At 36.3% G+C, this 24,254-nt stretch overlaps 1 protein-coding gene across 38 annotated transcripts in view; it reads left to right on the forward strand.

Moving 5' to 3' along the window:
• ANKHD1 (ankyrin repeat and KH domain containing 1) overlaps positions 1–24,254 on the forward strand; it is a 142,026-nt gene that overhangs the window by 46,181 nt on the left and 71,591 nt on the right. For 24 of the 38 annotated variants that reach the window (XM_004042623.5, XM_019026950.3, XM_055389182.2 and 21 more), the window contains 4 exons: positions 5,383–5,620; positions 5,898–6,089; positions 11,399–11,508; positions 18,962–19,018. In XM_004042623.5, the coding sequence (XP_004042671.2) occupies positions 5,383–5,620; positions 5,898–6,089; positions 11,399–11,508; positions 18,962–19,018 (597 nt within the window). Of the gene's footprint in view, positions 1–5,382; positions 5,621–5,897; positions 6,090–11,398; positions 11,509–18,961; positions 19,202–24,254 lie in introns of those variants that run through there. The other 14 variants (XM_019026954.3, XM_055389193.2, XM_004042622.5 and 11 more) reach the window with 3 other exon arrangements.

The following is a 24,254-nucleotide window of genomic DNA, read 5'->3' on the forward strand; positions in this document are numbered from 1 at the left end:
AATTCTTTTTTGTTTTTGAGACAGGGTCTCTATCATTCAGGCTGGGTGCAGTGGCATGATCTTGGCTCACTGCAACCTCTGCCTCCTATGCTGAAGCAGTCCCTCTGCCCTCAGCCTCCCAAGTAGCTGGGACTGCAGGCGCACACCACTATGCTTGGCTAATTTTTGTATTTTTTGTAGGAACATGGTTTCACCCTTTGCCCAGGGTGGTCTCAAACATCTGGGCTCAAGCTATCTGTCTGCCTCAACTTCCCAAAGTGCTGGGGTTACAGCTGTGAGCCACTGTGCCCAGCCTTATTTCTTTAATTAAAGAACTACTAAACCTTATTTTTCTACTCAGTATTTATTTTTCATTAGCAACATTATGGTCATTTTTGAAATACAATACAATATAGCCTCTGACCTTATGTGTCACAACAAGCATTAAGACCTACATAAAGAGCAGTTTCCAAGATGGCCAAATAGGAACAGCTCCAGTCTACAGCTCCCAGCATGAGCGATGCATGAGACGGGTGATTTCTGCATTTCCAACTGAGCAAACGGCACACCAGGAGATTATATCCCGCGCATGGCTCGAAGGGTCCCACGCCCATGGAGCCTCCCTCATTGCTAACACAGCAGTCTGAGATCAAACTGCAAGGTGGCAGCCAGGCTGGGGGAGGGGCGCCCACCATTGCTGAGGCTTGAGTAGGTAAACAAAGCGGCTAGGAAGCTCAAACTGGGTGGAGCCCACCGCTGCTCAAGGAGGCCTACCTGTCTCTGTAGACTCCACCTCTGGGGGCAGGGCATAGCTGAACAAAAGGCAGCAGAAACCTCTGCAGACTTAAATGTCCCTGTCTGACAGCTTTGAAGAGAGTAGTTGTTCTCCAAGCACGGAGTTTGAGATCTGAGAATGGACAGACTGCCTCCTCATGTGGGTCCCTGACCCCTGAGTAGCCTAACTGGGAGGCATCCCCCAGTAGGGGCAGACTGACACCTCACACGGCCGGGTATCCCTCTGAGACAAAGCTTCCAGAGGAACGATCAGGCGGGAACATTTGCTATTCAGCAATATTCGCTGTTCTGCTGCCTCCGCTGCTGATACCCAGGCAAACGGTCTAGAGTGGACCTCCAGCAAACTCCAGCAGACCTGCAGCTGAGGGTCCTGACTGTTAGAAGGAAAACTAACAAACAGAAAGGACATCCACACCAAAACCCCATCTGTACGTCACCATCATCAAAGACCAAAGGTAGATAAAACCACAAAGATGGGGAAAAAACAGAGGAGAAAAGCTGAAAATTCTAAAAATCAGAGCAACTCTCCCCCTCCAAAGGAACACAGCTCCTCACCAGCAACGGAACAAAGCTGGATGGAGAATGACTTTAACGAATTGAGAGAAGAAGGCTTCAGACGATCAAACTTCTCTGAGCTAAAGGAGGAAGTTCGAACCCAACGCAAAGAAGCTAAAAACCTTGAAAAAAGATTAGACGAATGGCTAACTAGAATAACCAGTGTAGAGAAGTCCTTAAATGACCTGATGGAGCTGAAGACCATGGCACAAGAACTATGTGATGAATGCACAAGCCTCAGTAGCCGATTCGATCAACTGGAAGAAAGGGTATCAGCGATGGAAGATCAAATGAATGAAATGAAGCGAGAAGTTTGGGGAGAAAAAAGGGTAAAAAGAAATGAGCAAAGCCTCCAAGAAATATGGGACTATGTGAAAAGACCAAATCTACGTCTGATTGCTGTACCTGAAAGTGACGGGGAGAATGGAACCAAGTTGGAATACACTCTGCAGGATGTTATCCAGGAGAACCTCCCCAACCTAGCAAGGCAGGCCAACATTCAAATTCAGGAAATACAGAGAATGCCACAAAGATACTCCTCGAGAAGAGCAACTCCAGGACACATAATTGTCAGATTCACCAAAGTTGAAATGAAGGAAAAAATGTTAAGGGCAGCCAGTGAGAGAGGTCGGGTTACCCACAAAGGGAAACCCATCAGACTAACAGCGGATCTCTCGGCAGAAACTCTACAAGCCAGAAGAGAGTGGGGGCCAATATTCAACATTCTTAAAGAAAAGAATTTTCAACCCAGAATTTCATATCCAGCCAAACTAACCTTCATAAGTGAAGGAGAAATAAAATCCTTTACAGACAAGCAAATGCTGAGAGATTTTGTCACCAGTAGGCCTGCCCTAAAAGAGCTCCTGAAGGAAGCACTAAACATGGAAAGGAACAACCAGTACCAGCCACTGCAAAATCATGCCAAATTGTAAAGACCATCGAGGCTAGGAAGAAACTGCATCAACTAACAAGCAAAATAACCAGCTAACATCATAATGACAGGATCAAATTCACACATAACAATATTAACCTTAAATGTAAATGGGCTAAATGCTCCAATTAAAAGACACAGACTGGCAAATTGGATAAAGAGTCAAGACCCATCAGTGTGCTTTATTCAGGAGACACATCTCATGTGCAGAGACGCACATAGGTTCAAAATAAAGGGATGGAGTAAGACCTACCAAGCAAATGGAAAACAAAAAAAGGCAGGGGTTGCAATCCTAGTCTCTGATAAAACATTAAACCAACAAAGATCAAAAGAGACAAGGCCAGTTCTGGAAGTTCTGGCCAGGGCAATCAGGAGGAGAAAGAAATAAAGGGTATTCAATTAGGAAAAGAGGAAGTCAAATTGTCCCTGTTTGCAGATGACATGATTGTATATTTAGAAAACCCCATCGTCTCAGCCGAAAATCTCCTTAAACTGAAAAGCAACTTCAGCAAAGTCTCAGGATACAAAATCAATGTGCAAAAATCACAAGCATTCTTATACACCAATAACAGACAAACAGAGAGCGAAATCATGAGTGAACTCCCATTCACAATTGCTTCAAAGAGAATAAAATACCTAGGAATCCAACTTACAAGGGATGTGAAGGACCTCTTCAAGGAGAACTACAAACCGCTGCTCAATGAAATAAAAGAGGATACAAACAAATGGAAGAACATCCCAGGCTCATGGATAGGGAGATTCAATATCGTGAAAATGGCCATACTGCCCAAAGTAATTTATAGATTCAATGCCATCCCCATCAAGCTACCAATGACTTCCTTCACAGAATTGGAAAAAACTACTTTAAAGTTCATATGGAACCAAAAAAGAGCCCACATTGCCAAGACAATCCTAAGCCAAAAGAACAAAGCTGGAGACATTATGCTACCTGACTTCAAACTATACTACAAGGCTACAGTAACCAAAACAGCATGGTACTTGTACCAAAACAGAGATATAGACCAATGGAACAGAACAGAGCCCTCAGAAATAATACCATGCATCTACAACCATCTGATCTTTGACAAATCTGACAAAAGCAAGAAATGGGGAAAGGATTCCCTATTTAATAAATGGTGCTGGGAAAACTGGCTAGCCATATGTAGAACACTGAAACTGGATCCCTTCCTTACACCTTATGGAAAATTCAAGATGGATTAAAGACTTAAATGTTAGACCTAAAACCATAAAAACCCTAGAAGAAAACCTAGGCAATACCATTCAGGACATGGGCTTGGGCAAGGACTTCATGTCTAAAACACCAAAAGCAATGGCAACAAAAGCCAAAATTGACAAATGGGATCTAATTAAACTAAAGAGCTTCTGCACAGCAAAAGAAACTACCATCAGAGGGAACAGGCAACCTACAGAATGGGAGAAAATTTTTTCAATCTACTTATCTGACAAAGGGCTAATATCCAGAATCTACAAAGAACTCAAAAAAATTTACAAGAAAAAAACAACCCCATCAAAAAGTGGGCAAAGGATATGAACAGACACTTCTCGAAAGAAGACATTTATGCAGCCAAAAGACACATGAAAAAATGCTCATCATCACTGGCCATCAGAGAAACTCAAATCAAAACCACAATGAGATACCATCTCACACCAGTTAGAATGGCGATCATTAAAAAGTCAGGAAACAGGTGCTGGAGAGGATGTGGAGAAATAGGAACACTTTTACACTGTTGGTGGGACTGTAGACTAGTTCAACCATTATGGTAGACAGTGTGGCGATTCCTCAGGGATCTAGAACTAGAAATACCATTTGACCCAGCCATCCCATTACTGGGTATATACCCAAAGGATTATAAATCATGCTGCTATAAAGACACATGCACACGTATGTTTATTGCGGCACTATTCACAATAACAAAGACTTGGAACCAAGCCAAATGTCCATCAATGATAGACTGGATTAAGAAAATGTGGCACATATACACCATGGAATACTATGCAGCCTTAAAAAAGGATGAGTTCATGTCCTTTGTAGGGACATGGATGAAGCTGGAAACCATCATTCTCAGCAAACTATCACAAGAACAAAAAACCAGACAGCACATGTTCTCACTCATAGGTGGGAATTGAACAATGAGAACACTTGGACACAGGAAGGGGAACATCACACACCGGGGCCTGTTGTGGGGTCGGGGGAGCGGGGAGGGAAAGCATTAGGAGATATACCCAATGTAAATGAGGAGTTAATGGGTGCAGCACACCAACATGGCACACGTATACATATGTAACAAACCTGCACGTTGTGCACATGTACCCTAGAACTTAAAGTAGAAAAAAAAAAAACCTACATAAATTTTGACATTAAAAATTTGAAACTAAAGAAGGATATTTATGGTGATAGGTAGAATTGATACCCACCATGAGAATATTTTATTGTTAATTGACTTACTATCTGTGCAGATAGGCCATGGTAAAAAATTTTTACAATGAATGTCTTTATTTTTACATCATTACAAAATCTTTGCCTCATTGCAACAAGGTGTTGTGATTAGGAAAAATATAGGATGGTGTCAATCCAGAGACATTTATGTTGGTGACATAATCCCAAGTGGTAATGACTTCACATAATTTGTTGTGTTATTTTTTGCCATGCCTTTGTTTCTGAAATAGATGTAATACGGTTTCTACATTTGAATATGACTCCTGAGTTTGAGGGTATGACTATATTTGACCTGGCAGTAGTATAATCTTGTTATTTTGAGGTAGCATTGACTATAGATTTCACAGTTTTTTGAACTTCAAAAAATGGAAATTTAAAATTATTCGGATTTGTGACTGTTATGTCACCAAGTCTCATTCTTTTGGAGAATTTTGGGCTTGCTCAAAAGTTGGTTAAAATAATTTGAAAATTACTTAAAAGCAATATTGATGAACTTTTGATAAGGCTCAGATGAGCATGATAATATATATGCTGTCTATGCTGAATCTTCTAATCTTGTCTTTTTTCTTCCTTTTTCCAATCTCTTGCTTTCTTCTCTCCCACTTAAAAAAATCTCAAAACAAAAAATTTCTCTCCTTCTTTCTTTACTTCTGAAAATCTGCAGGATGGACATGTAGAGGTGGCACGTTTGCTTTTGGATAGTGGTGCTCAAGTGAACATGCCTGCAGATTCATTTGAATCTCCATTGACACTAGCTGCCTGTGGAGGACATGTTGAATTGGCAGCTCTACTTATTGAAAGGGGAGCAAATCTTGAAGAAGTTAATGATGAAGGATACACTCCCTTGATGGAAGCTGCCCGGGAAGGACATGAAGAAATGGTGGCACTACTCTTAGCACAAGGTAAAGCAGTTTTACTTCTTTTAGAAAAATCAGTTTTCTTTGGATGTTTTGTGTTAGTACTGGTGAAGTTTACTACAGCTAGCATATATATATATATATATATATATATATATATATATATATATATATATATATATATATATTGCATTGATGATAAATTACCCTGGAGGAAACCACAGAAGCAGAGAAGACAGAGATGATTATCACAATTCAGAAAATTAATATCTTTATTATAAGTCTCTTGCAACTAATTTTATCTATTTTTATACTTTCCTAGGAGCAAATATAAATGCCCAGACAGAAGAAACTCAAGAAACTGCTCTTACTTTGGCTTGCTGTGGAGGATTTTCTGAAGTTGCAGACTTTCTTATTAAGGCAGGGGCTGATATAGAACTTGGCTGCTCCACACCTCTGATGGAGGCATCTCAGGAGGGACACCTGGAATTGGTTAAATATTTGCTGGCTTCTGGTATGTGGCTTTAAGATGCCTTATTGCTCAGAAAGACAAATACAAATAATAGTTTATATGTGGAATCTAAAAACGTTGAGCTCCTAGTAGATAATAGAATGGTGGTTACCAGAGTGTGGGCATGAGGGTGGGAAGAGAGTACACAAGGAGAGGGGAAATGTTGATCAAAGGGTACAAAGTTTCACTTAGATAAGTGGAATAAGTTTTAATGATATATTGCATAGCAAGGTGACTATAGTTAACAATAATGTATATCTCAAAATTGCTAAGAGTAGATTTAAATGTTCTCACCACAAATATGTGAGGTGATAAATATGTTAATTAGCTTGATCTAATCATTCCACAACATATACATATATCATAACATCACATTGTACCCCATAAATATATACAATTATTATTTGTCAATTAAAAATAAAATTAAATTAAATAATTAAAAATACTGTTTAGAAAAAGACTTATATTGCTTTCTTTAACAATTAACTGTTAACTTTTTCATTTCTATAAAAGTTGAAAGACAGCTGCATAATTTAACTGATCTTAGACTCCTAAGTCTCTAAAACTCATTTTTAAAAAGATTTCTTACTGTTATTAATGTTTGTGTAGTGACCATAAGGTATCTCGTTCACCTTCTTTCTCCGTCTAATTGTTTGTGGCTTGTGGAAGGGAGATGTTAGTTTCTCCTAGTCTCTGTTAATAAGAGGAGGTGGGGATGATGACATTATTGAGAGGATATAATTTGGTACCTTTAAGTCTGTTCATTTCTTGACATTTCTAAGTCATCTGAAAAAAGTGGGAATTAATTTATTTTTACAGAGTACTAATTTTAAAAATATTTGTGCTTTATTGTTAAGCTATAGTAAGCAATAAGTAATTTTACATAGAATATTTGTAGTTTTATAGAACATACTAAAAAAAGAATTAGTCCCAACAGATGTAAATATATTCTTTGAAAATAATGTCAGATTTTTCTTTTTTTCCAGGTCTGATATATTATTTAAAATTTGATATATAGAAAAGTTAATATGTAAAAGAAAATAAAATATTTAGCAAAATTTTATTCATCCTTTTGGGCTTTCATTGTTAACATTAATTTTAATATAGCCCAACCTCAATTTTTCCTTTGAATTATTATTGAAATAATTTGTTAAACCAGATTTTATTTTATTCTATTTTTTGAGACAGGGTCATGCTTTGTCATCCAGGCTGGAGTGTAGTGGTGTGAATATGTTCCACTGCAACCTCAACCTCCTGGGCTCAAGTGATCCTTCAGCCTCAGCCTCCCAAGTAGCTGGGACTATAGGCGCATACCACTATGCCTGGCTAATTTTTGTATTTTTTGTAGAGATGGGATTTTGCCACGTTCCTGAGGCTGGGCTCAAGCAATCCTTCTGCCCCAGCCTCTCAAAGTGCTGGGATTACAGATGTGAACTACCACACCTGGCCTTAAACCAGTTTGTGAATGGTTTGGATGATTTATGGTTTGGACAAACCAACCATAAATGCTGACTTTTTTCCTGAACAAATACTGATAATCACTCTAGTTATTGTATATATTCAGTCATTTTTCCCCTATCATTTTTAGTAACTGTGTCCTATTCAAGAGTCTTTCTCTGCTAGTGGTTATCTTTGTACATTCTTCCCACATCCCTCTCTTAAGCTAAAGTCGTGCTATTGTAACGTGTTTTTAAAAGAAGGAATAAATGTTTATTAAGAAATTATTGAATATCAGACATTTTGCTCAGCTTTTGTGTTATCTCTATTAATTGCCACTGGTTCCTATGTAGTGAGAAATATTAAACACATTCTTGTAGATGAGGGAACTAATGCACAATGATGTTATATAACTCCGTCAAAGGTAACCAAGCTAATAGGGACAGAGTCAACATTCAAACTTAGAACTCTTGACATTGTTTTTTCTACTGCATTACCATTGATTTAGCTCCTTTTGCTTATTTGAAGTATATAGCTCGTAGAAACCATCTCAGGGTTTGAGAATCACTTTTATGTGATCACTACCTAAAAGTTTTTTTCCCCCCAGTTTTAAGGGTAATTTATTTACATGAAGTGCTTCTTACAGTGTGGCACTAAAGAAAACTCAAATAAGGCCTATACAATTAAAACAAATTTAACAACCTTTTTGTTATGGCATTTTTTCAAACATACAGAGAATGTAGTATTTGAGATCCTAAGAATCCGTCACCTAGTTAGTGTTTTAACATGAATGTCTAATTCATGGCCAATCTTATTTCATCTGTACTTCTTCCACATCCCCATTCTTACAAAATTATTTTTATTTAAAAGAAACATTTTTAACTTTTTATTTTTAAAATTTGAAAATTAATGATTAAAAATGTTACTTTTATAAAAGTGTTAATATTCAGTATTTAAAAGATAATTTTAAAAATAACCACAATACAATTTTCCTACCTAAAAAATTTTAATGAGTTTTTTAGCAGATATCCAAGCCATTTTCATATTTCTCTGATAGTTTTATAAATCTGTATGTATGTGTTTAGTGACTTGTTTGAATTAGGATTGAAATAAGATTCATAAAATCACTATTAATCAATGTCTCTTAAGCCTTTTTTAATCTATGGGCTACATCTCATTTTTCTTATCTTTCTTCTTGTAATTTTTGGTTGAAGAAATAGAATGTTTTTCCATTAGGCTTCCCAGAGTATGAATTTTCCTGATGATATTGCTGTGATTTTGTTTAACTTGTTTTTCTATCCTTTGGATTTTCTATAAATTAGTAGTTAGATCTAGAGACTTGATTGTATTCAGGTTTGATTCTTTTTTTTTGTTTTTTAATGGGACTACTTCATAGGTGGTATTTGTATACTTTCTTCAGGAGGTAATAAGTATATAGTTGTCTCTCTTTTTGTGATATTATTAACCATTGATGAGCATTGCTTAGATCCATTAATTCCTTAGGGATTACAAAGGGGTGATACGCTAAGTTCTTTTATTCCTTCTTTGTTTATTCCTTCCTTGAATATCTATAAAGAGAAACTTTCCCTCAACTATTTGCCTGTAAATTAAATACAAATCATCATATAAGAATGGCAAGAAAGGCCAGGCGTGGTGGCTGTAATCCCAGCACTTTGGGATGCCGAGGTGGGCGGATCACAAGGTCAGGAGATCAAGACCATCCTGGCTAACACCGTGAAACCCCATCTCTACTAAAAAATACAAAAAATTAGCCAGGCGTGGTGGTGGACGCCTATAGTCCCAGCTACTCAGGAGGCTGAGGTAGGAGAATGGCGTGAACCCGAGAGGCAGAGCTTGCAGTGAGCCGAGATGGTGCCGCTGCACTCCAGCCTGGGTGACAGAGCGAGACTCCGTCTCAAAAAAAAAAAAAAAAAAAAAAGAATGGCAAGAAAAATGTTTGTCTTTTTTTCCCCCTTTATCTGCCAGTTTCCAAAGTGATGAGGTAGTCCCTTAGTATCCTTCAAAGGTGATCAGTGAAGTGTTTTTTTGTTTGGTTTTGTTTTGAGACAGGGTCTCACTCTGTTACCCAGGCTGGAATGTAGTGGTGTGATTGTGGCTCACTGCAACTTTGAACTCCTGGGCTCAAGGGATCCTCTTGCCTCAGCTTTCCAAGTAGCTGGGACTACAGGCATGCACCACTATGCCCCGCTAATTTTTTTATTTTTTATTTTTTGTAGAGGTGGGGTCTTGCTTGTTGCTTAGGCTGATCTCAAAGTCTTGGCCTCAAGCAGTCCTCTCACTTTGGCCTCCCAAAGCGCTGGGATTACAGGCATGAGCCACTGTGCCTGGCCCTGTTTTTTTGTTTTTTATTTGAACATCATTTTGAACTTTCGGATTTAAATATATAAGATGGCCTTTACTTCATCACGGTCATTCTTTTTGATGTAAAAATTGTCAGAAGATGGGACAGTTTGAATATCTTTGGTCAGTAAGGTTAGCTCCTAAATCCGTTTGACATGACCTCATTGTAGTCTCTGATAGTTCCTTGCTTTCTCATATGGCAAAGTGTTCCAGGCTCATCTTGTACAGTTCCTGCTCCAGCCTTGGGATCAGTCATTTTTCTAAGAAGCCCTAATTTCATTATTTAGTAAATGGTACTTAGAGACCACAATCTAAGCTAGAGATGCTATTTATGCTTATTTAGTCTACTACCATTGTCTCTAGGCTTTAGTTGGTCAGGGCTGGGGAATATATATTTTTCTTATAGATTAAATATATCAGGAATTCATTGGTCACCTTCGAAGGATGCTAAGGGACCACCTCAGTACTTCCAATTCAGAACCACAAGGGTTTTTTTTGGTTTTGTTTTGTTTTTGAGACAGAGTCTTGCTCTGTCGCCCAGACTGGAGTGCAGTGGCATGATCTGAGCTCACTGTAACCTCCGCCTACCGGGCTCAAGCAATTCTCCCATCTCAGCCTCCCAAGTAGCTGGGACTACAGGCATGTGCCATCATGCCTGGCTAATTTTCTTGTTTGTTTGTTTGTTTTGGTAGAGACAGGGTTTCACCACGTTGCCCAGGCTGGTCTCAAACTCCTGTGCTCAAGTGATCCGCCCGCCTCAGCCTCAGCCTCCCAAAGTGCAAGGGTTACAGGTTTGAGCCACCATGCCTGGCTAGAACCACAAGATTTTTACTTAAGTTCAAGAATCTTATATCTCACCTAAGGTTGGGAGTTCAAGACCAGCCTGGCCAACATGGTGAAACCCTATCTCTACTAAAAATACAAAAATTAGCCAAGCGTGGTGGCATGTGCCCGTGATCCCACCTACTCGAGAGGCTGAGCCACGAGACTTGCCTGAACCCAAGAGGCAGAGGTTGCAGCTGAGTCATGCCACTGCACTCCAGCCTGAGCGACAGAGTGAGACTATCTCTCAAAAAAAAAAAAAAAAAAAAAAATCTTATATCTGTGTTTTCCCTTAACCATGCCCAAAATTTCTGTTCTCACGAAATAATTGCTCATTTGATTTATACCGCAATATCCATAGAACTGTCTCTGAATACAAACCAAAAGTACCACCAATATGATTTCTGAAAAATGCATAATATTTTTTGGTTTTGCAGCTCTTTTATTCCTTAGGGTATATCTTACTACTGATGTAACGGCAAATTACTGTGTTTTAAAATCATTTGGTTTAGTTCTTTTTGGTATGACTCAAATTATTTTTATAAAGCATATTTAAAGGAAAATTAGTATACTTAAAATGCATTTTGATATTTTCACATTTTGAATTCTTCAGTTTCACCAGATTGCAAAATTGGACTATCTAATACAATTTTACAGTTCACAAAGTAAATGTATGCTTTTTTGTTTGCTAGGCGCTAATGTGCATGCTACAACAGCAACAGGAGACACAGCCTTAACCTATGCTTGTGAAAATGGACATACGGATGTTGCAGATGTTTTACTTCAAGCAGGGGCTGATTTAGTAAGATATTTTTAATTTCAAATATTTTTGCGTTAATGTTAATAGCCATTTATACTTAACATTTAGAAAACACTAAAGATCAATGGTTTGCATACTTTGTATACAGTAACTTAAAAAAGCTTGGCTACCTGTTCTAGTTGTTGTATGTATTAAATGTATTTGAAAATACTTAGTGTTGAACAGGGCATACTGTTTCTTTTCCTAGGTAAAACTACTAGTTTGTTTCTTCCTTTCACTCCACCCCCATTTGACATTCCTGTGCTTTTTAAACTGCCCTCTGTTAGATATGTCATAAATTCAATGATGTGTTCACAGAATAGAGTAACAAGTCAAGTCACTTGGAGTGATTTATTATTATTTTAATTGACACATGATAATTGAACATATTAATGGGGTACAGAGTGATATTTCAATACATGTATATAATGTGTAATTATCATATCAGAGTAATTAGTACATCCATCATCATTTTGAATGATTTCTGTTGTTTCTCTGATTAGACATTTCAAAACAAAGCTACTATTGTTAATCGTCCTCCTAGTACATTCCTATAAATTCTATTCTTTTTGTGTTTTCTGTTTTGGTTTTTCAAAATTTCAAATTAGGTGGCAGGTTCATATGTGTAATAATCTATATAAAAATAATATTCCATTTAAATGTTCATGCCTCTTGCTGAAATGTGTGCTTTGCCTAGCTTTTATTTTGAGAGTGCTTTAAACTGCTTTCTAGAGTTTTTCCCAGAATTCTCTGATACATTTCTTAAAAACTTATGTGTGACATACATAGCTGTAAATGTTATAGAGAATTAGATTTCTTAGTTTTGCTTGTTTAGAAAAAACTATGAAAGTATTACCTTTTAAATCATCCAAGTAGATACCTGAGAACATTATTGGAAAATAATTATTAACCAAAATAAATGTGTAGTATGATTGTTATTTATTATCATTTCTATTAATACCAAATATTGTAATGAAAACACTATCATTCATTCTTATTAATTAGGACCTTCCCTATCAGTTATAATTTTTGGGAGGTATGCTTTTTTGTCTGAGAATTGTGACAGCAATATATGTTAAGTACATCTTAGTCTTTTGACTTCTTTCTATATCTTTTTCCTTTTATAGAGTTGCTTTGAGTCGTCTATAAAAATTAGGAATTGAAGTTTGTCATTCAAAATAAAGAAATAGAGTAGAACTTAAAAGCTTAGATAATATAAGCAAAATTTAATACTCTTATCCTCTAAATTCTTACCTGGATTCTCTCTTCGTTGTATTTTCTACAACAAAGTCACTGTCTTAACCTGTTGGGAGTTCTTCTAAAAAATTGAATAGGGCTGGGTGCAGTGGCTCATGCCTGTAATCCCAGCACTTTGGGATGCCGAGGTGGGTGGATCACCTGAGGTCAGGTGTTAAAGACCAGCCGGACTAACATGGTGAAACCCTGTCTCTACCAAATACAAAAAGTTAGCTGGGTGTGGTGGCACATGCCTGTAATCCCAGCAACTTGGGAGGCTGAGGCAGAAGAATCACTTGAACCCAGGAGGTGGAGGTTGCAGTGAGCCTAGATTGCGCCATTGCACTCCAGCCTGGGCAACAAGAGCAAAAACGCCGTCTCAAAAGAAGAAAAAAAGAAAAGAAAAAAAATTAAATAGGATAAAAGAGGAGCTATCTGGTAAATATACTCTAATGTATAACAAAACCATACTGATTGTGACCAAGTTAATATCTGTTACATTTTTAAATATTTTATTTTTACTGTCTTCTGGAATTAGTTAAAATAGAGTGTTTATTATTTAGTTCCTTAGAAGAACTACATTAATTGAACAGATAGAGCTATTTGAACTTACCGTATTTACTTACTTTCAAAATGTAAGATTAAAAATGGCCCAGATAGGCCAGGCGCAGTGGCTCACGCATGTAATCCCAGCACTTTGGGAGACTGAGGCGGACGGACCACCTGAGGTCAGGAATTCGAGACCAGCCTGGCCGACATGGTGAAACCTGTTTCTACTAAAAATACAAAAAAATTAGCCGGGCATGGTGGTGGGCCCCTGTAATCCCAGATACTTGGGAGGCTGAGGCAGGAGAATCACTTGAACTCAGGAGGCGGAGGTTGCAGTGAGCTGAGATAGTGCCATTGCACTCCAGCCTGGGCAACAAGAGTGAAACTCCATCTGGGAGAAAAAAAAAAAAAAAGGCTCAGATAAATACATATCTTAATTATTCAATACAGAAGTAATGCCATTGTTCTAACATAATTATTCATTTTTTATCTTGCAATCTATTTTTACATTCATATTTACATGAAATTATAGACACAATATATAATACAGTTGTTTTCTATTTTTTCACTATGTGTTCTTGTGTTCTATCATAATCTTTACCATATTACTATATAGTCTCTATAACTCTTGCATCATATTCCATCAAGTTGATGAACCATACTCGTTCATTAATTATGGAACTTTTGCTTTTCATTTTTCACTATTACAAATACTGTTAGATTTAATAACTCTATATGTATAACTTTTTACCTTTTCTTATTTTGAATTATTTTATATATTGATTTTAAGTTTTAAAAATGTATAGCCTCTTTCATGCTTTTGCTATTTATGGACTGATATCTTAATTTTAATATTATTTCTTTTCCTCATTATAAAAAGCAATACTGTTCTTCATATAAAATGTGGAAATGCTGGGCTTGTAGTCCTAGCTACCAAGGAGGCAGAGGTGTGAGGATTGCATGAGCCCAGGAGTTAAAGGCTGCAGTGCACAATGAGCATGCCTGTGAACAGCCATTGTATGCCAGCCTGGGCAACATAGTGAGACCCTTCTCTTAAAATAATTTTTTAGGAGAAAAAGAAAATGTGGAAAGTATGGGAAAGTATAATAATTTTTATATTTAAAACCTATGAATATTTGTGAGTAAAATTTGTGACAGTGAAAAAAATATAAAACCTATGAATAAATTTTATTTCAGGCTTTATTGTAGACCAGAGGAAAGAAAAAGTTCTAGTCAGAAACAGGGAAACCTCAGAGTAAAGCAAGCAGATTAGTCCCTGAGTCCTGGGAAAAAGTGACTGGTAATTCTTATTAACTTTATCTTACAAGGCAGTACCATCTTACTTGTCCTTCATTCTTTGCTGCTGTCTTCTAATATCTGTTTTGGGCTATAATAATTTCCTCCAGCAGTTTGCAGATAGAGGACTGTCCATCCCCCATTGCATGCAGTGGAGATGTATTTCATTCCTGGCATCTCATAGATATGTTCTCAGTTTAAGGTTTAAGTGTACTAATTCTTTTTTTTCTTTTTTTTTTTTTTTTTGATGTGGGGTCTGGCTCTGTTACCCAGGCTGGAATGCAGTGGCACGATCTCGGCTCACTGCAACCTTCTCCTCCTGGGTTCAAATGATTCTCCTTCCTTAGCCTCCCGAGTAGCTAGAATTACAGGTATGTGCTAAAATGCAGCCTGGGTGACAGGGCAAGACTCCGTCTCAAAAAACAAAACAAAACAAAACAAAACAAAAACGTAGGTTATCACTGACTTTCCTCCGTAACCATAAAGTAAGCTCTCTGACCTTTGTTGCTTTCTTTGGCCTGTATTCTGCTGACTGAGTGAACTATATTGGGCATTTTCCAAAAATAGTTGAGCAAATGGAAACTAGGTAATTTAGACATGGGTACATTAGTACTCTGTAGTTCTTCTTCCTGGAACTTATTTCCTTTTAAATGAGATTTGATATGGACCTCCCTTAATAGAAAGAAAAATATCTTATGGATCAGTTTATTATCTATATTAAATCTTATAAATAGAAAACATAGACCAAGTCCTCTTTTATAAGATTTTTAAAAAAATTTAAACAATATATTGTGTCTCTCTCTAGACATTTCTGTATACCCAAAATATGTACATTTAATATATGTGATATAACATCTTCCCGTGTTCCAGTAGATTTCCCATTCTTTTTCACAGGTACCCAGTGTTCTGTATAATTTATTAACCATTTATCTACGCATAAACACCTGAGTTAATAGTTTTAAAATATTACAAATGGTGCTGCAGTAAATATTGCTAGGCATATTTATGTATCTTTGCTACTTTTGTGAATATGTATATAATAGGGATAAATTCCTGGAAGTGAAATTGCTGGTTATAGGGAAATATTTGACTAAAATTTTATTGTTTCGGGAGGTCCACATCTGAAATTTTGATAACTATTGTCAAACTGTTCAAAAATCCTGAACCAGTGTACATCTCTGTTAACAGTTGAGCCCTCCTGACTCTCCCACATTCTCACAAATATAAACTGATTTCTTCTTTCTCCCCTCCTCCCTTCCCTCCCTTCTCTCCTTCTCTCCCACCCTCCTTCCTTCTTCTTCTTCCTTTTTTAAACAGTTTAATTTTCTAATTTCTGATCACAGCCCCTATGTTTGCATTATCTACAAAAATCTTCTTGCCTGGCACAGTAGCTCAAGTCTTTAATCCCAGCTGTTTGGGAGGCCAAGGAGGGCAGATTGCTTGAGCCCAGGAGTTCAAACCAGCCCGGGCAACGTGGTGAAAACCTGTCTCTACCAAAAAAAAAAAAAAAAAAAATTAGCCGGGTGTGGTTGTGCGTGTCTGTAGTCCCAGCTACTCAGGAGGCTGAGGTGGATCGCTTGAGCCCAGGAAGCGGAGGTTGTAGTAAGCTGAGATTGCATCACTGCACTCCAGCCGGGGCAATAGAGGGAGACCCTATCTCAAAAACAAACGAACAAACAAAAAAAACTTACTGTGCTACAGTTAGCCCTATTAATTGCTCCCAAAGCTTTAGCGAACTATAGAAAACACAGGAATAAAATTACTTTCTGGAAGTATGTGAAGACACCATTTACAAATAGATTTTTAAAAATCAAATATTTATTCAGTATCTATTGACTTCATTCTGAAGGACAAGGAGAGTAATATATCTTTCACCATAGAATTTTCATGAGTTATTTTAATATTCTCCTGGTTATACATTTACATTCTGATTTAGGACCCTATTTCTCATAGTTATTTAAATATATATGTATGTGTGTATATATGTATATATAATATTTAAGTGGATTCAGTTTTTACATTACTAGTCTTTCTTATTATATAGCTTCATGATTCCTGAATTCCTCAGCTTGACTTATCTGTTGGCTGGCTAGTATTGGTATTTTGATTTGAATTTATTCTCCCCCTCAAAAAAGGAGTTAATAGGTGCTTGCATATTTTAGAATACCATATGTTGTATTTATAAATGAATGTAGCCATGTATGAAATTATTGAATCACTTGTTCTTTCCCCTCAAAATTTTAAACCCACTATATTAGTGTCTTCTGGTACTGAATATTGCCAAAGCCTGCTAGACTATTCTGTATTATATGTAAGTGTCTCTTTCATTATACTTAAACATCTGATTTCATCAGGATGTATCTTGTGTTAATTATTCTATATTAATTTTCCTGAGAAACAGTGAATACTTTCTGTCTGAAGACTTTAATAAGTCATAGTCTTTAATAAGTTGTCATAGTATTTAATTTAAAAAAAAATTTTTTTTTTTAGTGGTGACCGTGGGGTGATATTTTCTTTTTTTTAAAGGAAGGTTTCTTTCTGCTATGTTTTTGACTATTTATTTTTCTATTCTGTTAACGTCCTTCAAGATATTTACCATTCATATGTATGGTCTCCCTCATCTCGCTTGTTTGTATTTGTATTATGTTTATGTCTAATACATTTCTTTGTCCTTTTCTTCTGCATTGTGTCTTAAGTCTGTCATCCAGGTCACTATTTTTTTCTGTATACTTGTTTCTGCTTTTTTTTTTTTTTTTTTTTTTTTTTCTTAAAAGGGACAGGGTCTTGCTTTATCTCCCAGGCTGGAGTACAGTGGCATGATCACAACTTAATACAGCCTTGACCTCTCAGTCTCAAGCAATCCTCCACTTCAGCCTCCTGAGTAGTTGGAACTACGGGCACACACTGCCACACCAGCTAATTTTTTATTTTTATTTTTTGTAGAGACGGGGTTTCATCATGTTGCCCAGGCTAGTCCTGAACCCCTGGGCTCAGGCGATCTACCCACCTTAGCTTCCCAAGTTACTGGGATTACAAGTATGAGCCACCATGACTGGCCTGTTTCTACTTCTAAATGTGGTTTTCATGGCTTCACTGTTACTGCTCCCTTATCTGCAAAGCTTGGGACCAGAAGTGTTTTGGATATTTTTTTTGGATTTTGGAATATTTGCAGAATACATACCCATTGAGCATCCCTAATCTGAAAATCCAAAATCTGAAATGCTCCATGAGCATTTCTTTTGAGTGTCATGTCAGTAATCAAAAAGTTTCAGATTTTGGAGCATTTCAGATTTCAGGTTTTTAGATTAGTGGTGCTCAGTCTGTATTTAGTTTCTTTTATTCTTCCAATTCACTTTCCAATCTTTTGTTTTATCACTTTGTTCAGCTATTTAAGTAAAGATTCCCTGTTCTCTTCAATTTATTTGAAGGTATTGGGGAATATTTGACTAAAATTTTATTGTTTGTTTTGTAGGAACTTCTTGATAGGTTCCATGTTGGATACTTTGTGCTTATTATTCGTATTTTAATGGGACTGGCTATTTATTGAAATATGGGATGAAATGTGGGGTAAGGTGGCAGGGAAGAGGAAGTGAGCCTTAACAGTTAGCTTCTTAAAATCATGTAGTTGTCTCAGGATACTGTCTTGCTGAATCTATACCATAGGAGCATGCACTTTCTTAGGGTAAGCACATCACATACGTAGGAAATTGGAATGACTTAGAGTGAAGCCTTCTCTAGGCCACATTTCCTTTATTTGGAGATTTAGTTGACTCTGGTCAATGACTGAAAAGCTTATTATGGTTTCCTAAGTTGTATCTCTGTCTCACCTTTAGATAGTTTCTCTCTGTTAAGAGTCTAGATCTAGAGAAAATACAAACATTCCATTTCTCGAGTTCTTTGAAGGTTCTTGTTTTAGTTGAAAAGTGTAAGCCTTAAGTACATTTATAATGAGGGGAAAAGCTATGTAACTATTTATCTTACAGTATTTTCCTCCATCCTCCCAACTTCTGATATGCCCAAATCTCTTGATTTCATTATTTTCTTTGGTTAGATATTTTTAAATGTTGCTCTGTTTTTGTGGCTTTAGTTGTTTTTTGAGACAAAGGCATGAATTCAAATAATTCTGCAGAAATATTTCTACATATATTAAGATTTATATTGAAGTTTTATTGGTAAAAAACCATAATATCACCCCCTTAAAAAAATTTATACTCTGCTCCTGACATTACAGTCTCTACAGATGAGAATCTTTTTAGTTGAAGATCCTGAGTTAACAAAGCCCACCATCTGAAGTATCGGTCACAAGGTCTTCATGGCCAAATGTGATTTTCGTTTTTGGAATAAGATCCGTGAGTTCTTCTTTTTCCTTTCGCAGGACAAGCAGGAGGACATGAAGACTATTTTGGAGGGCATAGATCCGGCCAAGCATCAGGTGAGGGTGGCCTTTGATGCTTGTAAGCTACTACGTAAAGAATAGATGTTGTAGGTAACCAGAACTCTGGATATCTGAATTCCAGCCAAGAAGTTCCAGGACCCTGCTGGGTGACAAAGGAAATCCTCTTCAATTGAAAAAAGATTATGAAGTCCCAATAAAAAGAGATTTGTATTGCTGGTAGTTTGTTTCCTTAGTCTTCTTTCTCAGTGATATTCCTAAAAAAATCTCTTAGGTGAAAATAGATTTTCTTATTCAGGTAGTTCTTTTACATTCTCCTTTATTGGGAGAGTTAGTATACCGCAGAGAGAAAGTCTCAGTAATAAAGTCCTTTGCATTCAACTTTGTTCATCAAAAATCTGAAACTCAGAGTGATATTAATATATTGGATTGTTTTAAAAATAATACTCAAATAAACAAAAAAATTAGTTTAGCAAAACGTTTACTATATAGTTTATGCCCTAATTTCTATAAACTAGAAGTTTAAAATTTTCTTCTTAAAATTGTCTCCTACTATTCTGAAATTGGTTTTTAAGAAGGTGAATATTTTTTCATAGGAAATATTTCTTTTGAAAAAATGTGTGAATTTGCGCCCAGTGGTTTTAAAAGTCAAATAAATTTAATATCCATTATAATCCAAAGAGATTTATTTAAAATCAGGAGCAGTTTTTAATTTTAAAATTATTAATGAATTGTGATTATATCACAAATAACTTAGGCCATCTAAGTTTCTTTTTTTTTTTTTTGAGACAGAGTCTCGCCCTGTTGCCCAGGCTGGAGTGCAGTGGTGCTGCAATCTTGGCTCCCTGCAGCCTCTGCCTCCTGGGTTCAAGCGATTATCCTGCCCCAGCCTCCCAAGTAACTGGGATTACAGGCGCATGCCACCGTGCCTACCTAATTTTTTGTATCTTTAGTAGAGATGGGGTTTCACCATGTTGGCTGGGCTGGTCTCGAACTCCTGACCTCGTGATCTACCCGCCTCAGCCTCCTAAAGTGCTGGGATTACAGGCATGAGTCACCGTGCCTGGCCTAAGTTTCTCAATTCTAAACCCCTCTTAATCATGATGCTTAAGTGTCTTCATCATTGGCTTGTTAAATGAGAAGCTGTTTTATTTATTCTGTTGAGATTTTTTTAATTTTTTTTTTTTTTTTTTTTGAGACAGGGTCTCACTCTGTTTCTCAGGCTGGAATGCAGTGGTGTGTTTTCGGCTCACTGCAGCCTTCCCATCCCAGACTCAAGTGATCTTCCTGCCTCAACCTCCCCAGTAGCTGGGACTAGAGGCATGTGTCACCATGCCCAACTAATTTTTTTCATTTTTATAGAGATGAGGTCTCACTGTACTGTCCAGGCTGGATATATTTATTCTACTTTGAAGTAAGTTTATTTCACAAAATGTGGTGTGAACATGTGAGCTTCTACTCAGTTTGTATAATATTATAGGCTCCTATCAAGAATGTAAAGCTGAGTGTTATTTCAGATCGAAGTAATTCTTTTTCCCTGGATTTGTTAGATGAAATGTAATTGTAAATCTTTCTCTCTAGCTGCAAGTCTCAAAACAGGATTTTTTTAAAAATGAGTTTTGCAGCCCCACGTCTACAGGTTCAGATTCCATAGATCTGAAATAGGGGGTCTGCATTTGAACTAATATCTCAGGAGATTCTGATGACAAGTTCTCCATATTTTACACTTTGAGACATTGGTAGAGGCCATACAGATTATTCTGCATCATTGCTGAGTTCTTTTCTTTTTCCATCTTTGCTTTATAATCGATCATTTTTCCTTCATCCAAATTGAATAAACTTGGTTTTTCTCTCTGTTACTTGTGATTTTTAGAAAATGTGCTAAACACAAGCCTTAGGACCAGTGCCTCTTAACCTTTTATCCATATCAGTTCTCCTGAGGGGTATGAATCCAATCAGTAATAGTAGATCACTAAGGTAATGATTAATATACAGTGGTGGGTTGAAGGAACATACTCCCCATGGAAGAGTATTGGAATCCTCTAGTACATACAGTATCAAACAGTCTCCCTCCTTTTCTCTGTGATTTTGGTCTTTCTCCTTAGAGAATGTCCTCCCTCCAACTCCAAAAGACATTGCCTCTGTGGTATAGTTACAGTCCTTAAATATATGTCTTGGGTGCCCTGTGGCTGTGATTTTTTAAGGGAAATTAACTTATTTTAAATAAAATAAACAATTTAAAATAAAATTTTGTTATCTAAAGCCAAATAGAAAAAAATTCCACATTTTTTCTTACAGTGCTCATTCATCAGAACCTTTTTTTTATCTTCTTTTTTTTTTGGAGATGGTCTCGCTTTGTCACTCAGGCTAGAGTACAATAGCGTGATTATAGCTCACTGCAACTTTGAACTCCTGGGCTCATGGCATCCCCTTGCCTCAGCCTCCTGAGTAGCTAGGACTGCAGGTATGCACCACAATGCCTGGCTAATTTTTAAATTTTTTTCAGAGACAAAGTCTTGCTATCTTGCCCAGACTTGTAGTGTATTTTTTATAGATATATTTTTAGGGAGCTTATGAGCTCTAGTAATCTACTTATCAATATATTTCAACTGTTAGTAATTACCTTACCTTAATAAACTTTAAATGTGACCTTACCTTCCACTTTTTAACTTTTTTATTAAGGAATAGCGTATATACGTATTTTTAACTTTACTACTTAAAACTAGGAAACTTTTGTCAATTTCTTAAAAATCTAAAACTACCTATGGAATACACAAAACTCCTAATACATTTCTTTTAAAGCCAAGTTCTCTCTTTCTATGTTATTGTGTATTGAATGAGTTCTTTTCAGCTCTCTCCAGGTTGTTTAAATATAAGTACAAATGACTTCAGTCAAGAAGGTAAAGTCATTATTAGTATATAGAAAAATGAATCTAAAAATATGTAGTCATGCCCCAAAACAACAGGATTAAAGATCTCCGTGGACTAGAAGTGCAGCGTGGATCCACAGTTTAAGCTATAGTCCCAAGGAGAATTAAGGGCTAAAAAAATACACAATGGGGGCTGAGATTTCAGCATGTGCAGAGGAATAGGGAATGAATGCATTTCACATGTAGTACATCAGTAGATCTAGTCTACTTGAATAAAGCAAGGAACCGGCATCTTATTGCCCTACCTGTGAACCAAAATGGATAAAAAAATCTTTGATCAACTATCTAGGGTTATGGTTAGAAATTAGCAAATTGTCATATCCAGGTTGTATGTAAAAAACAAAACAAAACAAACCCCAAAAAACTAAAAAAAGGGGGGAAAAATAAATTAGCAAATTGTCGTTAATAGAGGGAAGAAACAGAGACAACTGTGTAACTAAAAACTTGGAGGACAACCTTCTTGATTTAGGGAACAGAAGTGAAATATCTTTATGAGACAAGAACCTTAGGTGTCCAGCAAAATATCTACTTCTGAAATGGACTCCAAGAGCCAGACTGAGGCAACTTCCAAAACATCTGATGAGGAGTACATCTGTGGATGGAAAAGAAACTAAAACAAAACACCTCCCATCAAAATGAGTTTCCTCAGTAAAAAAATTATAAAGCTGGAGAGCGAATCTTTATCAAGAAAGATAGTCAAAATGTAAACAAACAAAAAGCAAAATATAATACACTCAAGGAAATTGAAATAAACTTTAATCTTGGGAATTATGAACATGTTTATTTTAAACTATGACCAGTAGCCATAAAACAATGTGAGATAATAAAGCAAAAGCTGATAATTATGTATTAAGAACAGCTGGATATAAAATAAAACTAAAAGTTTTGGGGGGTAACCTCAATATATAGGGTAAGACAGCATATTAGATACAGTTGAATGCATTAGTGAATAAGTGAGTGATAAAACAAGAAATAATACAATAAAATATATAATAAAATATAGTAAAGAGATAGCAAATATGAAAAAGAAATTGAGAGAAAGAGAATAGATTAGAAGCTCCACCATATTATCTACTAGAAGTTCCTGAAGGAGAGGATAGAAATGGAGGGGAGAGGAAATGTTTGAAGAGAATGGTGGAGAATTTTCTAGCATTGTGACTAGACATGAATCCTTGACTGAAGAATCATATCCATCACTAAGCAGAACAGATGAAACTGTGGAACTTTAAGGATAATGAAAACTGTCTTAAAAGCTATCAGAGGAAAAAAACGCATTACCTACAAAAAAAAACCATCAAAGTTTTGACCTTCTCATCAGCAATAATAAATTACAGAAGATGATGGGAAGTAATATCCTCAAAATACCAAGATAAAATAACACAATACAGAATTCTGTACTTAAGTACCATTCTAGAGAAGGAAAAAATAAACATATTTTCAAATCTACAAAGAATAAACGAATTTACCATCATTAGACCCTTGACAAAAGAACTACTAAAAGATATATACATCAGTAAGAAGAAAAGTGAGTCCTGGAGGAAGGCGTGGGATACAAGAAACTACGGTAAGCAAAGAAATTGATAAAACATAAATACAAATGTTTGAGTTTAAAAACCTAAATTTTAATGTTTAAAACCAAAGTAGTACTAAAATTCTAGAAAACAATAGCAGGAAATTCAGAAGGATGTGTTAGAGAGTTTAAAAGCCACGCTAGAGTCTTTTGTTGTTGTTCAGGAGGAGAAGGTACTGAATAAAGTTTTTTTTTAAAGAAAAATAGAATTGTAATCAGAACAAATATAAAGCTATTACACTCAATTGTTAAAGGGCAGAGACTTCTGAATTAGAGTCAGAATCAAAATGTAGCAAATGCTGTTTGCAGGAGACAAACCTAAAGCAAAGTGATGAGGAAAGCTTGACAGTGATGGGAAAAAATTATGTAAAGCAATATTAATACAAGACAAAATGGAATTTTAAGCCAAAAGCATTTTTAGAAATGAATACTCCTCCAACTGAGAAAATAATTACCAATCAGTAACTAACAATCTACCATCCAAATAAAATATAAAACTGCAAAATTGCAAGAGAAATGGTCAGATCTGCATTTGTAGTGGTAGGATTTTTTTCACACACTTCTCAATGAAACTGATGAATCAAACATAAAATGATTGTTAAAAATCAAACAATTTTTTATCTTACAGAAAGCTAGCATTCTGTTTCCAGTAAATATACTTTATATTCTTTTCCAATACATGGAATATTTATAAAAATTGTCCATGTTTTAGGCCACAGAGAAGTCCGAAGAAACTCCTGAATCTTCATCACATGGACTACATTCTCTGATCTCT

This window comes from Gorilla gorilla, chromosome 4 (genome assembly GCF_029281585.2).
Source record: "Gorilla gorilla gorilla isolate KB3781 chromosome 4, NHGRI_mGorGor1-v2.1_pri, whole genome shotgun sequence".
Taxonomy (NCBI): Eukaryota; Metazoa; Chordata; class Mammalia; order Primates; family Hominidae; genus Gorilla; species Gorilla gorilla.